Source organism: Marmota marmota, unplaced genomic scaffold (assembly GCF_001458135.2).
Source record: "Marmota marmota marmota unplaced genomic scaffold, marMar, whole genome shotgun sequence".
Lineage (NCBI taxonomy): Eukaryota > Metazoa > Chordata > Mammalia > Rodentia > Sciuridae > Marmota > Marmota marmota.
In genome coordinates, this window is record NW_026000169.1 from 822,817 (window position 1) to 841,203 (window position 18,387).

Sequence of the window (18,387 nt, forward strand, 5' to 3'; positions counted from 1 at the left end):
TCCCGTCTGTTATAGAGCCTGTGATGTAAGATGGGCATGGGGTTGTCTGGATTTCAAAAGGTGTCAATTCCTTTGGCAAGCAGAGCCAGGACCCAGGGGAAAGGAGGCATCCAGTAGGGATCTGCATGGAATAGAATACCACACAGGTATCTGGGCTCCAGCAGACTTGACTTTACACCTGGCTCCTTGAATGCCTCATGTGAAAGGCCCTCTCTAGACTTGGTGGCGGAACTGATCAATGATGAGAGTTGCTCAGGCAACTACACTAGAGACTTAAACTAAGAAATAAGTACCAAGAGAATGAATTCAGGTATGCCTTGACAACTGATTAGAACCTAACATTAGAATCTAGATCTCTGTCCAAGTACCCACTGCCAACCTGTTTTTGACCAAAATATTGCACTGGAGGTTTTCATGCTCAAACCTGACATTTCCTGTTAAATTTGGTCATTAATCACTTGGTGGTGGTGGTGAAGGAAGACAACAGGGCCTGGTATACAGTAAATGCAGGTAAAAAGTTACTAAAAATTGTCTTTTATTTTAGTCTCTTTGTTGGGGGAAACCATTTATCTATTGTGACTAATCTTAATTTGCAAATGCAAATCTCAAGCAGAAAAATCTTCCAAATAGTGAAAAGGAATTGTGCAGAATGCATAATGGTATAAATGATGAGAGATCTGACCACATTAATTTGTCATATGAATTAAAGTTACAGAAACAAGACAAACAGGATCTGGGAATATAGTTCAGATGGTAGAGGGCTTGCCTTGCACACACAAGGCCCTGGTTTCAATCCCCAGCACCACGAAAAGAAAAAAAAAAAAAAAAAAAAAAAAAAGACAACCATATTCAAGGCAATGAAAATAAAAAGGACCGTGTAAAAATCTATCCGGGGAAAGGACACAAAACACATTTTAGGGTTTTCCCCATTCTTGAGACCATCTTCAATTCAGGCAAACCAATCAGAGTTCTGCCTGTCTGATTTAACTGGGAATGGCATGGTTTGTATAGCTTTTCCCTTCAGGGGAAAGAATACAAGTCAGCAAACACCAGGGTAAGCATACTTGGTTATACTAGATCATACTAGATCCATTTTACACTTTTGACATTTGAGGTCTACTACTACAAATAAAACAAGTAGCTTTTTCCCTGGCTATCAAACCAGTATACCAAGACTCAAGCCAGAACCTGGTAGTTCAGGTTCCTATTGGCTCACCACAACCCACCCTCATGGAAAGTGTTATATATCTATCATACTGGGCTCTACATCAGGACAAGTAATGTTCACTTTATAAGCAGATGTAGGGGAATGGAAGAGGATTACTTAGAGTCCACATCAGGACTCCTTCCAGTTCAGTGAAAGCAAGAGCAGTCCTCAAGCACAGCTTTTTTTCCTCCTTCTCTGTTACCACTCACAGGTACCCTCAGCGCTGACAAGGGCAACAGACCTTCTCAAGTCTGTCTTTTCTAGGGCAATAGAAATCTAGAAGAAATACAGCCAATACAGCTGGGTTTTGTTGTATTTGAAACACAGGAGTCTTATTCATATCACAGCAAAGCACACCATCTACTGTTTTAATTTCTTGATGAGAATAAATGACACTTATTTTTCCACTGTTTTATTATAAAAATCAACATTTCATTTGTTACAATTCAGCTTATTGAAATAATCAAAAAGGGAATCTATACAAGGTAGTTTTATACAGTTTATAATTAAAGCACTTATTTTACAAAAGGGGGAAGTGAATAAGTGGACAAGGGCTGACCAAATGTTGGCCATTATAATATAAATACATCCTTGCAAAGCACCATCGTACCAAAGTCGATGAACATAGAAACACCAGTTGACTTTAAGACAATGACAAAGATTAAAGCTTAAGAAAAAATTTTAAAACATAAAGGATAAACATCTGAAAGCAGCACCAGATCCTTCACTTGCAAGTAAGGCTAGTCCAGTTTAAGCTTCATGGTATCCTCTTTCCTCTTCTTAAATTTCCCTCACTAACCCAGATAATTAACTTCATGTAATAGCAGAACTAACAATACTTGCTTTACTTTCTTTTTAGTACCCATATTGAGGCATTAATATATTGATACATATCTATATCCCCTGACCTTATATGATTAAAAAACAAAATAACCCAAATGGACAGTTAAACAAAAGCATGTTATCTATATTCTTTGGTGTTAACTTCTGGGCAAAGTCTAAGTGACAGTGGGAAGTCTAACAGTTGGCTTATGTTAGGTCCATATTTCACTCTTGAGTACAAGCACACTTAGTTTGTAGATTAAGAATGCCTTGTGAGGAAAACAGTATAGTTACCTGGATTTAAAGGGGGTGAAGAGTTGGATCAATAATTTGCTTCTAAGTCATTAAGATGAACCTAAGAATCTACCTTCCCCTCCAGTCAGGTACAGGATTATTCTAATAACATGTGGAATCAAGTCAAGGAGAAATATCCTCACAATATGGATTCAAAATGCTCATACCTTAAATTTTTTAAAAATTAAAAACATGTACTTTTATGCTTGAGGCCCAAAGTTCTTTACTCTAAAACTCTGAGAATTTCAAAAGCCAAATTTTGAGACTAATATGATACAGTGCCATACCAGAAGCCAATAACCACACGTTACCAGTACTTCTAAAATTATCTGTTATTTCTCTTGGCCTATTTTAGGCTTGGGATAAGAAAAAGAACAACAAATAAAAATTAAATTTATTGAGTTTAAGAATTCTGCATAGTAAGTTTTAAACAATACTTGATTATAAACTTCTTTAGGACCTAGTCCGTGTCTACATTTAGTGTATAGTGTCAATTGTAAATCCTGAAATACCTGTCAGTCAACTGATACTTCCACACCCATATCCATACCTCAAACTATGGATTTCTTACATTTACTAAAAGAATGGCCTATTTGGGAATGTGAGAAGTCCAAGTTTGTTGTTTCAGAATCTTGTAAGGTTTCCCCTCCAAGAAACAAAAAAGATTTTAAAAACTACATTTATAGGAATTTAATCTAAGCAAGGTCTACATAGGGAATCAGCAGCAACCCACCTAACTGCAGAGAAGCAGCTTGCTTACAGCAAACCTCTCCAGTGTCTATTAATCATCTTTGGTATCAGGGCACACAAACAAAAGGATCTCATTACAGGTAAGGTAAGCCACAGCTACTAACTACCTGAAAAGGTCTTGGAAATGGTCTTCATTAATGTGCCTTTACAGCAAAACAAAAGATATTTCCCCCAAGGCCACTGCTACCTAAGAGATACTGGCTATTCTTACAACTTAGTATGGAATGAGTTGCCCTTGTACAAATTATTGACTTAAGAGTATTTTAAAATAAGACCTGTCCACCTTAAATTCTATTGCTCAAAGCTCCCTCCTCCCAAATTACTGGCTTACTTTAGATGAAAATGTACTTTAAAGTCTTTATTTCTAATACACTATTGTCCCTCTAGAACAGAGGATGGTTGTTTTTTTTTTTAATATTTATTTTTTGGTTAGACACAATACCTTTATTTTATTTATTTATTTTGATGTGGTGTTAAGGACCGAACCCAGGCCTCGCGCATGCTAGGCAAGCGCTCTACCGCTGAGCCACAACCCCAGCCCTAGAACAGTCGTTTTTAAACCTATTCAAGGATCATCTATCTCTTGGTGGTACATCACAAAGTGTATTTATATTAAAATTAAAGTAACAGTATAATATTCTGTGTTTAACCAAATATCTTGTGACACACCATATAAAAGAGAGCCACCAAGTGCCAAAACTACAATTAAAATTTCTTGAAGAAAAATTAATACTGACAAAATTCTATCCAACAACAGAGTTGTTTTTTTTTTTTTTTCTTTTTTTCCTGTGAATGTGCCTTTCTCTAATTTCAGCAATAAAACTCCTTGGGCCACTGTTAAGAAGGACCTTAAGAAGCCAAGTCCAGAACTTTAGTGATAAAAGACCATTTCAATGTGTAGTGCACAGAAGATATGCTGTGTGATAATTTTAACTGAATCAAAAGGAGGCATACTTTAAGATACAGGTTCAAAAGGGATACTTGTATATTTAATGACTCTAATGAAATTTTATTCATTTTTCCTCTTGAATGATGGATCTAGCAATATACCAAATTTAGAACTCCCCCCCCCTTTTTTTTAAATCTTTTTCTGATTTGTGGTTTCAAGTTAATTTTTTCCTCACTTTTTCCAATTAAAGCTCTGTGTTTAACAATTAAGATGTAGTTTACTTAAGTATAACTGTCCATGTAAACTGAGAACCAACAAATCACCCCCAAATTTGATAATACTCTCATCAAAAAGGACTCTCAGAAATATTAAGAATCCATTTCAACCACCCCAGAAAGAGGATACTGAGATTAAGCTGAACTGCCTTCAAATAATTTCAAACAAATTGGCACACAAATTAGTATTTTGCAAGAAGAGGCCATTGCCATCGCAGTACAAGCATTTGGACTGAGATACAACAAGGCAATATTCTTCTTAGTTCATTATAGTGCAAGTTTCCACATGGGAAGCCCACCAGATAAAGATGCACATTAAAAATGTAAACATATAGAATTCTCAAATTCTAATTGATACCCAGTTACTGCTAACCTTTCCATCTTCATTTGTGCCCCTGTGTGTCACAGAATACAAGTTCAACGTTCATTTTGTCTTAGATTAGGAGCACTTTGTTCCACCAACAGGAAGAGTAATGCTTGTCTGACTGAAATGCAAGACACTGATGGATTACCATTTATTTATATGTAAAATCAAGCTGCCCCCAACAATCTGAGCAATATTCTGAAACCACATTTTTTCCCCTCTTTAAATTGTTTACATAGGTATTTTTTTAATTGCTTAAAAAAATTACTTCACCTCTGCTAAAATTGTGAATCCGTTCTTTTATTGTTTTCTCTTGGCTCCTGAAACCCAGAGGGGCCTCTTCAGGATTGAATTTTAAAATCACTCAATGACTAACTAACCAACACCTGTAAGATAAAAGTATACTAGTTTAAAAACACGTTTAATTTTAGCAGAGAAGTGCTAGACACAAGTAAAAATCAGGAAACCAATTTCTGGTAAGGTGGCACAGCAGTGCTAGAATCATTCCACAGGTCAGCCCTGATAGCTGAAGATGTAGCAGCCCCAGTACCACACATGACAGCAGGTCAGGCAGGGCACGTGAGAGACTTCCATCATTCCCCTCCACCCAAATTCTGACAGCTGAGAAATTTATAGTTTATCTGCTCAATTTAACCCCATTGTTAAATTTGTTAAGTTATCTCAATTCATAATGAGATAAAAGAGAACACACAAAAAAATACATGAGGTGATTATAAGAATTATTTGTGGATAATCAAAATAACCTACTATTCACAGTGGGTAACAGGAAGATATTAAACTCATGTCACACATTAGAAGAGGTATGTATGTAGACAGCATTCTGAGAAAAACTGGTCTAAAGAACACGAAAATGTCACAAATAGTTAATTAGGGATAAACTAACAACAACAAAAAATTTTTAATATTGCTTATAACTAGAACATATTTAAATGCTTTACTCAAAAATATATATATAAAAATGATTTTCATATTGTCATATGCTGAAAGTACTGCAAGGATATATGATTAATTTACAACAAAAATGTTATGATTAGATTTGTAATTTTTAAACACTGTCTATATGTGTTGTAAAAAGACATTTTAATGAGCATTAAAACAATCTTGGATGTAAAGAAGACCAATAATATGGCTAACTTTTGATCATTTATGCAAAAACAGCAGTCAAATTGAAGAGCTAAGCCTACTGCAGGATGGAGCTAGTGGAAATATTAAAGTCAAAACCTAGTTTAGAAAACACCATTTAATTGATTCCTCAGATAAAAAGCTTGAATAAACCATGTTCTCTTAGCAAATGGCCTAAGTTGCTGGGGGAGGCAGCAAGGTGAAAAACATCTAGAGAAAACTTTAATTTTGATAAAGGTGTGGGCTCTAAAGTAGGGACAGAAGATGTGCACATATGCAGCCCCACAACATCTCACAGACCAACAATCTTGCCTACAGCACCACCACCCAGAATGGATTCTTGTAAGTATCTTTCTTCCTTATTAAAATGGTTGGATTCGTAAGAGAAAACAAAGCCCTTTGTCCATGGTTAGTTTTAATTCCTTTTTTTTTTCCCCCTTGTCTCATGATTTCTTAACTTCTTGGCCCTCAAATGTTAGTTAACCTGAAGGCTATTTGGCTACTTCCAAGCATCTATGGTTTGCTGCTCTGAGATGGACTTAATTTCTTTCTAAAAATTTTTTTTTTCATTTTTTTGGTATCAATAAAGTCCAGACATTCCTGGTCAGTGATGCCTTTATTATTCCTGTTTCCTTTGTACTCAGTCACTTCACTGGGTTTAAGGCATGCTTTGTGTATTCAGTTTGCAAAAATAAAACTTTTAGTACAAATTTATTTTTTATACAAACTTTTATGGCACAAGCAGCAAATCTGCTATTTTAAGAAAATATATAAATATTCTTTTCTTCTGTACAAATATCTCCAGTATTCCCTACCCCATTTTATAACTTTTACTATACATGGTCTGCCTCATCCTTCTCTAATAGCTCCCTCCCCCCCCTCCAGATCTCAACCAGATATGTATTTACAGTTTCATGTTGGAGGCAGTCAGAGGAGGAGGGCCCCTCCTCAGGAGGAGTCTGTGCAGGGAGAGGGTGGCGGTGGGTAAAGGTGATGGGAATAGCTCCTCTCTGTGTACGGAGAAGGTGGACAGCTTTCATAGTTCTCCTCTGCTGACAAGTACTGGCTTCGGGGTGTGGGAGGTGGGGGCACAGGTTCTGAGTCATAGTTCAAGTCACTGGTATAGCCCTTGGCTGTTGCCACTGAGGTCATTCTCCGGCTAGGAGCATAGTCACTGTCACAAACATCTGTGCTGCAGGGTGTAGTGGGGGGTGCAAAGTGCCGGTAGCTATATGGCCTATAGCTGGTACAGGAAGAAAATACAGAGAAGCAGAGTTAAGTTTTATGGAAAAACAATTTTCTTTAACAGAATTCAGGGACATTAGATACAAACTTCACTTGCAATTTCAATCTGCACATTTCAAGAAGCAATTTGCAATGGTGGATTAGCAGAGGAGAAAAGAACATGCATTTTCCTATCTGCAAATAAAACATAATTAGAGGTAAGTAAAAATGGATAGAATGAGAAATCAGAGGTAAACTCAATCTAGATGTGCTTTTATATCTTCAAGTTAAACTTTATCACAAAATACAAAGGAACTATTCAAAGTTCTACTTGGGCTGGTAAAGTGTGTGCTTAGCATAATGAAGACCTGGGTTTGATCCCTAGTACCATATTAAAAAAAGGAAGAAATTAAAAAAAACAAAGTTATACTTAATGGTCATGAAAAATGTGTCTGTTATACATTCTGCATGTAGTGTATCGAGTAGACCTTACCAATTGCTATAGTTTTATAGCCTATGAGAAGAATGAGTTTTTCTGGATTTTACACTACAAATGGTAGCATTCCCTCAACATTCTTTAAATGCTCCATAGTTACCTGACAAATAATTTAATGATGCTTGAAGTCTTCATTTCTTTTTTAAAAAGTTGAATATTAAATAATTCAGGCTGTATTTTGGTAGACAACCTAAATGGCATATCTACCCTGTTACTATTACCACTAGTAAAGGGAAACTGCTATAATTTGGGGAAAATAGTTTTAATTCACTATAGACGGGAATACTGTCATAAGAGCAGCTTTAACTGAACCTCAAAATGTTAAATTTTAAATACTCATAGAGGACCAGTAAATTTTCTAATATATATTTTCAGAGGTTTAATATATTTCTTACACTTTTTAAAAAAAATCTTTACAAGTAATCCATAGTTGCTAAATATGTAGCCTGGCTATCTAAGAAAAAGGCATTGGAACGAGAGGAACATACTTTCCTACTTCTAGATGTAAGTTCTTGTATCTTTCTATTGTAAATATGCTAATGGGTACCTTATTTCATATTTATCCCAAAGATTTATGCATAAACTTTCTCACCAAAGTGACTACCAGAGAAGGGGCAAGACCAAGAATAATTGATAGAATAATTTATAAAATACCTAGTGATATGAGCACAGGAAATAGTATTCCAAGACACAAACCATCTACTGCCACTCTACCTGGTCTCAAAAGAAATGACTTCCAGAAGACCAGAAGTTACATGACCTGCTGAGCAGGTTCTCAGAGGCTTTTACATCAATGTTGATAGTATGTTGTAGTGCTTTTGTTTCTACGTTTTTTGTTTTGGTCCTATCAAATCAGGTGTCAAAGACTAGGTAAAATGTCCTGGCTAAGCAGTAAAAAGGCCAAATATAATTCTGCTTTTTCAAAATTCTTTTTTTAAAGTTCTGGTTGAGACAAAAATTTCATCAAATGATAAAAGACTTGATATAGAACAAACATAAATTGGGCTTAAATGAAACATGAGAAATGTTTAAATAATAACTGTTTTCGATGTAGTTATGTTTATTGTTATCAAAGTGTTTTATTCAATTTGAATTAAAGAAATTCCTTTTTCAAAATAAAAGTTTGGTTCTTTCCTTTTGTTTTTCAGTTTCTGGTCTTCAGTCTTCTGCTTTTCTGTTTTGACATTTTAGAACAAACTTGTGGCAGAAATCAACAGTATGATAAACCATAAAAACAATTAGTTCAGAGCCAAGTCTATCTCAACAGCTTTATATAATCAACTGAAATATAATTCAAAAAGTACTCTAAGTAGTTTCCATTGTATTTTCATCCATGTGTAAGGTTATATCCGATAAATTCAACTGAAATGCTAGGGGACATCTTATCTGAATGATCATGGGCATTTGGAGATACCCACAGACATAATACTATTTCAAGACAGAGAATACAAAGATGCTGACTTTCTGCTGGCTTTTCAAGGAAGATGGAAGAATAAGGCAGACACAATGGTAACTGACCTGTTCAATTTGCTCTATAGACTCACAAAATTAGCATAAATGTATAATTTCCCCTGTTGTGGCTTATAAATATACTTCATTTATTTTAGCCAGTCTTAATATTCTCCATACAAGAACATGAGAAATCTTTCACTCCAGATCACAATAACACATGTAAGCAAGAACTGACCTTGTACTTCTCTTAAAAGAATTTTGTGCTCTTAATACCCCTGCTGTTTGAAAGCTCACACAACTCTTTGAACAATCTTACCCCAATATTCTATCCTTAGAGCATCAATCACACATCTGACTAGTAATTTATTTTGGAATTAGTCATTTTGGTGGGTAAACACTGCCAAAACCTGGAGTCTACTTCATTACTCTAATCGCCAGCATCTGTAACACTCTTTTAAAAATGTAAAATGCCCAGAAAGAAAAGGATTTGTGAGTAAGGTAGTCAGCATTACCAAGACAAAATGCCTATTCTCCATCTGGTGACCAACAACTGCTCATTTGGGTCTTCTTCAAGCCACAACTGGAATACTTTTCTCTAATAAGTACTTCAACTTACACTAAAAGAGGATGTACATACCTGTATGACCTATGAGTAGAAGGGCTGTTTGAAGAATATCCAAATTCCATAGTGTAATGTGATCGCTCTGTGGCAGGGGATGGTGGTGGGTTCAAAATCTAAAAAGAAAAATAATTAACATATTAAAATAATAAGCCTACTCCAGACGAGAGACTTGGATTTTCTTTTACTTTTTTTATTCCTATTGTGTTTCATTACACTTAACGTTAGCTTAACACTAATCCTTAAATATATTTAACTCTCTCTATATATGTATTTATAATCCTTATATTTAACTTAAATAATATATTTAAGTTAAATTATTTAACTTTAAGCATGGTAGGTTAAATAATAACACTAATCCTTTTCCAAAGAACTGACTTCAATTAGTATTTTATGATTGTGGCTCCACTTTCCCTAAGACAATCTTATCATTACTAAAAAGTATAAAGTGGAAAAGAAAAATCTGTAATCTGTGAGTTACTGGTTTAAGTTCAGCACAGCTAGGTTCTGATTTTTAAAAATTATATACATATACAAACACACACCTGCCCTTTGCCATATTGGGGATTAAACCCAGGGGCGCTCTACCACTGAGCTTTTTTTTTTTTTTTTTTTTGGTACCAAGGATTGAACTCAGGGGCACAATCACTGAGCCACATCCCCAGTTCTGTTTTGTATTTCATTTAGAAACAGGGTCTCACTGAGTTGCTAAGCATCTAACTTTTGCTGAGACTGCCTTTGAACTTGTGTTCTTCCCACCTCAGCCTCCTGAGCCATTGGGATTACAGGCATGCAGCCCTTATTATGTTTTACTCTGAGAAAGGGTCTTACTAATTTGCAGACTCAAATCAGTACTGCAATCTTCTTGCCTCAGCCTCCCAAGTCACTGGGATTAGAGGACATGTGCCACCATGCCTGGAACTTTTTTTAAAATTTTAAACATTTAGAAAAAAATTAACAATTCAAGAGAAATTCTAGGTGTCCTTCCTCTTTTGGGAGGTCATGAAATGAAGGTACTTATTCTCTTAAGAGATACCATTCAGTATTCTATTTTTACTTGAAATGGAAAAGTAATGCCCAATGCTTTCAAATATGCTGCTGGTCAGTGAACTTAAAAGAAATATTTATAAGCAGGAACAGTGTGGTAAATCCTTCTGAGACTTACATACTTAAATTCTTTATTAAAACACTATTTTTACAGCTGGACATGGTGGCACACTCCTGTAATCCCAATGGCTGGGGGTGGGGTGTGAGACAGAAGGATCAAGTTCAAAGCCAGGCTCAGCAACTGTCTCAAAATAAAAAATATAAAATGGGTTGGGGATGTGGCTCAGCAGTTGAGTGCCCTTGGTTCAATTCCTGGTATCCAAAACAAGAAAACAAACAAGCAAAAAAGAAACTGTCATTGAGAACCCACAGATTAATCTAAAATGCTATTTATTTTAGTATTCAGAGAAAAACACAGCAAGATAGACTGCTTACTGCAGGGAAGTAAGTGCCTTTGGTGCTTGAAGAACTGCTTGATGATGCTCCTGTGACATGTGCTCGATCATAGGGAGGTCCACTACTTCCCCCCATGATACTGAGGGAGCTGATCATTGATTTACCTCGAGACATTCCTAACATAAAAGAGAGACAAAAACAGAAGATGAGGGGTGTGAGGAGGGAGGAGGAAAGTGCTGGGGAGTGATACTGGCCAAACTGTATTGTTATATTGTATATATGTACAAATATGTAGCAACAAATTTCATCAATATGCGTAAATACAATGCATCTATAAAAATATGCGACAAAAACTCAGGATGAGTAAGATTATAAAAATGTATGAAATAATTTTGCTCAACACTAGGGTCCCAAACACCAATAGTTAAACAGAGACCTTCAAAGTGAGGTTTTTCAACAGCCTGGAGGATTTGAAGGGGAAAGGATGAAAGGATGGAGGTTGTCATGCATGGTAGGTTAAATAACAACATTTGTTTAAAAGGGAGAAAAAAAAAATTTTTAGGGCCTAAACACAATGTATGGAAGATATTTCTTCACCTACTGGATGCAAACATTGCTGGAATCAAAACTAGCAACTTTAAAGAAAAAATTCTATTTCTTCCAAGTAGCTTCCCTAAATTTCACATCCAGAAAATTGGTATAGCACCAAGAAAACACTATCATAATCAGCTTAAATACTATGATTATTTACTTAATAATTATACCCAAAATATGTTCCTATTTTCAGGTCTTTGGCCAGGAACCTCCTCTTCATATTCATTAAAAGGAAGGCTTCTTTTCACTAAGGGCACCAGAAAACACTGAAATGTAAGTTACACTTCCCTTGAGCAATAGTGCCTACCCAAGCATAAGACTTCTGACTATTTGGCTATGCCTAAATCAGTCCTAGTCCTACTATCATCTGTTAAGTCAGAGAAAACATAAAACAATATATCCCTCCCTTCAGTCACCTACTTATTTCTGAATCTTTGTCTGCTGAAGGGAAGTCTACCTATTTGGTGACTTTTTATTCCTGGGCTCAAGAGTAAGAGGTTTCCTGGTAGTTATGAACCTGAAGAATGTATGTTTATAACTCTTCACCAAAGGATTGGCTGATCTGCTTTCAGGAGCATGCCTCCAGAGGATAGAGGACTCAGAGCTTGCAGATATATTTGCTTTATATCCTTTGCAAATTTCTACCAAACTCTTTGTGTAAAAGAGAATGTGCAAGAAGTAAACAAGAACATTGTTCTTATAATTTTTTTAAAACCCCAAATAATCTAGTTTCAAAGAAAACCTAGGTAACATTCTGTTTCCACAAAAGAGACTTAATAATCTTGCCAGGATCTAAGACTTGACTTTCATGGATCAGTCTTAACTCACCTGGAAGAGATCCTGACAGAGAACTTGGGTGTGGCACATAACCAAGAGGCACAGAAGCTGGTCCATGAACCACATAGTCATTAGTCATAGTTTCCCCATCTCCCTTCATACGTGGACACAACATCCTCTGGCAGATAAAGTATATTGTTCCAGACACAAAAATGGTAACAATTACTCCAATAACTGAACCAACTGTGTTAGTGGCCTGTGGTGCTGGCTCTTCAGTTGGATCTAAAATGGAGAATACTGTAGTTATCTAATTGAAAAATAACCGTATATTCAAAATAGCAAATAAAAAGAGGGTTTATTAACAATGTGAAACTATAAAATTAATGAATACAACTCACATATTTTTCTTTTATGAATCCATATATATATACCATGCTCCATGAAAATAAGAATGTCATCATTAGGAATCAAAATCAACCACATTAAGTGAAGACAGAAATAAAATAGATTGGTAAGTATAACTATAAACTGACAGAAACAAAGATGGCAAATATAAATTTAAACATTATGAAGCTTTAAATTCATAAACAGATAAAAGTGACTTTTTTCTATGTATCATAAAAACCTACAGTTTCTTTTGGAATTTCAACATTATATGCCAGAAGGGATGGACCTAGAAAAGTCATCAAATGTTTTGACTTGGAATGCTGAAGAAGCCCAAAACAGCTCTGAGCACATGCTGGAGTTTAGGTTTTAATGATGACATTTAGGCCTACTGAAGGAAAATTAGAAACTACAGATGATACTGGGTTCCCAGAGACAATAAGCTGCTATCCTCAGGCTGTCTATGTCTAGTTGCCTAAAGGCAAGAAACATAGGTCTCTGATACCCAATTACTAGAGGATTCACAGAGAAAAGCTAGAGCACTAGAGAAGAATTCTGCCCAGGATATTCACCTTCCCTGGATCCCTTTAAGAAGCCTGTAAGAAGGAGAGGGCTTTTTTTTTTTTTTTTTTAACGCAGAGTATATCAACATCAGAGGTAGACAGAAAGAGCAAATGTACTTATCAAATTTAGAAGGGTTTCTATTTAGAGGGAAAATGCTTCCATTCTGACTAGTTAACTTATATTTCACAGCTGTAGATCCTTTAAATTTTTTTTCTTCTGCTTCACCTTACTGTGAATCCCCCAAACACACAGCTAATTTATATAGATTATATCAAAGAAATAAGGTGAAAATGATAGCACTAAGTTATATAATATATAGGGACTATCTGTTACAAATTTAGTCTGTGGAATCTGAGGCACATAATTGCTAAGCAGCAATCCCACCTTTTTTATTCATTTCTAGAACCTTGGTATTCCTTTCCAATGTCAAGCTTTAAGAAAAAAATTATTTAAATCCACCACCCCCATTTCTAGGCTCTGGGCTATGTGTAACTCACCGAATTCAGGCTTCTACCCTCGCCACAGCACTAAAAACTGCTGTAAGAAAGGTCAAAGTTCCTCCATTTGCCATTCTCTTTAAACTTCACCTCACTTACCCCTCTACACATTCAATAATGCTGGATCCTGTTTTTTTCTCAAAAATGTCTGATCAATCAATATCCTTCAAAGACACCACTCTTCCAGTTTTATTATTTCTGATTATTCTTTTTCTCCGTTTTTTTTTTTTTTGGTTGTTTCATTCCTGTCAATTTTGTTTACTTGAGATCTATCACCTAATATTTTCCTCCTCTATCTACTCTCCTAGGAGATTTTGTCTATTGCCACAGCTTTAATTATTATCAATAAAATAAAGAATGCCAGATCCTCCTGAGCCATAGAGCCACATATCAACAATTTCCTAATAGCTTCAATGGGATATCCCATGGTTATCTTTAATGCAAACATATCCCAAAATGAATTCACCATTACTACTATTTGTTGTTTCTCTCACATTCCAGAGGTGAAACAGATCACAAATGAAAGAAACAGTGTAATACAGGACAAGAGTGATGGGGCCTGTGGCAAGCTGTGAAGTGCATGTCTACCTAAAGGCATTTAGGCTAAATTAAAAACAAAAATAAATTAACAAAAAACATTTCATCAACTAAACATCACACCTACATCCAGGATAGGGCTCAGTATTTCAGTTTTCAGTTCCTGCTATTTATCTTAGTTAATGACTCCACTCAATAAGGTATCCATGGATCATCTTAAACTTGTCAGCTATATCTAGGTGGTTACCAAATCCTTTTTATTCCAATTCTAAAATAACTCTGAAATCTATTCCTTCTTTTAACACCACTGCTTCTGTTTTTGATTTAGATCTTATCTTCTGTCTAAACTACCTCTTAAGCACTTTTAAATTACAGACTACAAGTCATTAGTAGATGATAAAAACAATTTAGTGGGTTGCAAGCAGCATTTAAAAAAAAAGAAAGAAAATATTGGGATTCAGTTGACATCATATGGGTTCATACTGCTGTGTGACACTTTTGTTTATGCATATAATCACACCTTTGTATTCCTCTTGATGTAATCCAAAGCAGTCTGAAAACAACCAACCTAAATGACTTCCCTGCCTACAATCTTTTTTTTTTAGAGAGAGGGAGAGAGAGAGAGAATTTTAATATTTATTTTTTAGTATTTGGCGGACTCAACATCTTTGTTTGTATGTGGTGCTGAGGATCGAACCCGGGCCGCACACATGCCAGGCGAGCGCGCTACCGCTTGAGCCACATCCCCAGCCCCCTGCCTACAATCTTATAACCTCCAATATACCTGAAATATCATATCTAATAATGCCTTTATGTATTTATTGATTTATGTAGTCATGCAGATCCTTTTCTTAGAATTTTCAATGATTCTCCATTGTGAGTGGAATATTGCCTAGGCAATAGAGACAACTCTGGGAACCTTGCTGCAGGTACAATGTATTCTCAGCACAGGGCAGTAAATCATTATTGAATCAATGAGTAGATTCTAAAAGTCTTAATAAACATTCCACTTGAACTTTTATTGATTTGAGATAGACACATGTTACAGCATTGGTTAACAGTAATGAACCTTGAAGAAACTACAGGCTGTTTAGCCAAGGGTCTCTAAGTCTCCAGGAATGTTTAAGCATCCTCAGGCTGCATTTTAAAAAACTCTTAAATTTTTCTAGCCATTGAAAACCTGGTGGAAACACTTAGAGAAACAATGGTCAACGGTTAAGCAGGGAATAATGTTCAGTAACTAAGTTGAGACCACTAACATTTCATCCTATCTAAATTATTAGAGATGTTTATGATTTTTTAGTTGTGGCACAACTATGCCTATTCATTCCTGGTGCTTTATGAAATACTTCTGTGAATATTTTTGTGCATAAGAAAATTGTTCATATATATATATAAGTTGTAGATGGACACTACACCTTTATTTTGTTCACTTATTATTATGTGGTGTGATCAAACCCAGGGCCTCACACATCCTAGGCAAGTGCTCTACCACTGAGCTACAAAAAACTAGACCAGAAGATTGCTATCTTTAAGAAATTATTAAAGGGCTGGGGTTGTGGCTCAGTGGCAGAATGCTCACCTAGCATGCACGAGGCACTGGGTTTGATCCTCAGTACCACATAAATGTAAAATAAGGATATTGTGTCCATCTAAAACTTAGGAATAAATATTTAAAAAAAAGAAATTATTAAAAACAAAACAAAGAAATCCTGGCACATATAACGAGCTTAATATTAGTACTTAATAAGAAAATCTTGATAATAAACACATAAGGAAAATGGAAAAGTATTTTAAAGGTTTTCAAGTTTTCCCTTGAGAGTAAATTATAAAGTTTTATTCCTACTTACAGCAATCCAGTTCATCAGATTTATCACTGCAATCCACATTATGATCACATTTCTTATGCTTTCCAATGCACTGACCATTGGCACAGCGAAACTGATCAATTAAACAAAGCACTGGAAAAAAATGCAAATAGTTTTCTTATTTTTAGCATTATATAAAGCCAAATTTTGGCAAGAGTTCAAAGGTGCTTTCTGAATACAAATGAAAAATGCATTAAACTTTTACACATACTCTAAATGTTTTCTGGGGATTCCCATTGATACAAAGAAAAGAATGGCAGAAACAGAACCCAACAGGAAATTTCTTACTTTGTTCTTTAAATTCCTTTCACTGCAATAAATTTTCCTTGTTTACCCTGGAGAATTCTAGAGAACTTATTTGTACTGTGTAAGGCTAGTGAGGGAAAGAGAGGAAAAAAAAAATTTAGATTGCAGTAAGTAAATCTATGAAATCAGGGTTCACAGAGACTATTTTTAAAATAGTCAGAGCCTAATATTTTGGTTCCATTTCTCAATTTTCAGAGCTTATAGACTGGATAAGGTTTGAGTATGTCCTCAAAAGATTCATGTACATGTTAGCAGCATGGTCTTCAGTATGACATGGTGTTGAGGTGGAGGAACCTTGAGGAGCCTATTTAGGATGTCACTGGGGCCTTGTCCTCAGAATGGATTAAGGTAGCTGGCATGGAACTTTGAGTTAGTGCTCCAGACAGGTTGTTATGAGAACAAATCTGGCCCCTCTCCTTGCTCTGGCTTCCTATTTTGGGATGTGATTTTTTTTTCTCACAAGTACTCCTCTATTGTGCTGCCACCTGCCACCTTCACCCAACTGATATGCCAGCACCATACCCTTGAACCTCTAGAATTATGAGCTAAATAAACCTTTTTCTAAAATTACCCAGCCTTAGGTATTTCATTAAAGTTAGAAAAAACTGACTAAACACATTTATTAATCAGTAAAACCTTATGCGTGTGAAATGAATTCAAGTTATTTGGAACATGGTATTATGTTCATGGTATGTTCAAACATACTAGAAACACCCCAAAATCTACCACCAGTATTTACACTGGATTTTTTTAATATTTGTTTTTTTAGTTTCAAGTGGACACAATATGTTTTTTTAAAATTGTTTTTTAGTTGTAGTTGGACACAATACCTTTATTTTACTTATTTTTATATGGTGCTGAGGATCGAACCCAGGGCCTCAAATGTGCTAGCCGAAAACTCTACCGCTAAGCCATAATCCCAGCCCAACACAATGTCTTTATTTTATATTTATGTGGTGCTGAGGATCAAACCCCATGCCTCATGCATGCTATGTGAGCACTCTATACCACTGAGCCACAACCCCAGCCCTGCAATGAATTTTAAACAACTTGATGGAAAAAGAATTTTCTGAGAAGTTTGATTACCTTCACAATTCTTCTCATCTGATTTATCCTGGCAATTTGCATCTCCATTGCATCGGAGGGCACCATCAATACACTGCCCACTGGCACATTGGAACTGGGACTCTGAGCATACAGGACAATTGAGTTCATCACTGTGGTCTTCACATTCAGTAAACCCATCACACCGCCAAGCCACAGGGATACAGTCAATTTCCCCAGTGAAACAAGTAAACTGCTGAGGAGAACATGTTGGGGGTTCTTCAAATGAAAAAGGAGGAGAAACAAAAGCACAGCAAAAGTCAAACATCTATACTCAAATGAATTCATTTAATAATTAACATATACAAAGTACTTTATGATTTCAAACATAACCTAGGAAAATCACTATAATCACCAACCTCCAACTTTAAAAAAATTTTTCTATTATTTGTGCTGCTTAAACTTGAACCCAGGGCCTTATGCATACTAGGCAATCACTGCACCACTGACCTATATTCCTAGCCCTCCAAAGATTTTAAAGTTAGCCTAGAACTAATAACTTTCCTAGCTCTGAGGTTCTAGAGTGGTCCATGGTCTCCTCAGGATCCCTGACACCTCTTCAGTGGATATGCTATGCTAGAACTATTTTAGCAATAGTTCTAAGTGTCATTTGCTTTTTTCACTACATTTGCACAGATGCTACAAAAGGAATGGTGAAACTGTTGGTATCTTGGCAGACTCAAGGCAATTGCACCAAGTTATACTGGCAGTTACTGTACTCTGCATAGCCACGAACCTACAGTTTAAGCTAAAAAAAAAAAAAAAAAAAAAAAAAAAA

At 35.7% G+C, this 18,387-nt stretch overlaps 1 protein-coding gene across 2 annotated transcripts in view; it reads right to left on the reverse strand.

Moving 5' to 3' along the window:
- The window catches only part of Lrp6 (LDL receptor related protein 6), a 191,500-nt gene that overhangs the window by 26,513 nt on the left and 146,600 nt on the right, over positions 1-18,387 (reverse strand). Inside the window, exons 18-23 of one of the 2 annotated variants that reach the window (XM_015498172.2) lie at positions 17,592-17,828; positions 16,182-16,292; positions 12,401-12,631; positions 11,018-11,154; positions 9,554-9,651; positions 1,604-6,987 (exon numbers count right to left, since the gene is read on the reverse strand). In XM_015498172.2, the coding sequence (XP_015353658.1) occupies positions 6,693-6,987; positions 9,554-9,651; positions 11,018-11,154; positions 12,401-12,631; positions 16,182-16,292; positions 17,592-17,828 (1,109 nt within the window). In that variant the 3' untranslated portion in view covers positions 1,604-6,692. Of the gene's footprint in view, positions 1-1,603; positions 6,988-9,553; positions 9,652-11,017; positions 11,155-12,400; positions 12,632-16,181; positions 16,293-17,591; positions 17,829-18,387 lie in introns of those variants that run through there. The other variant, XM_048787197.1, reaches the window with a different exon arrangement.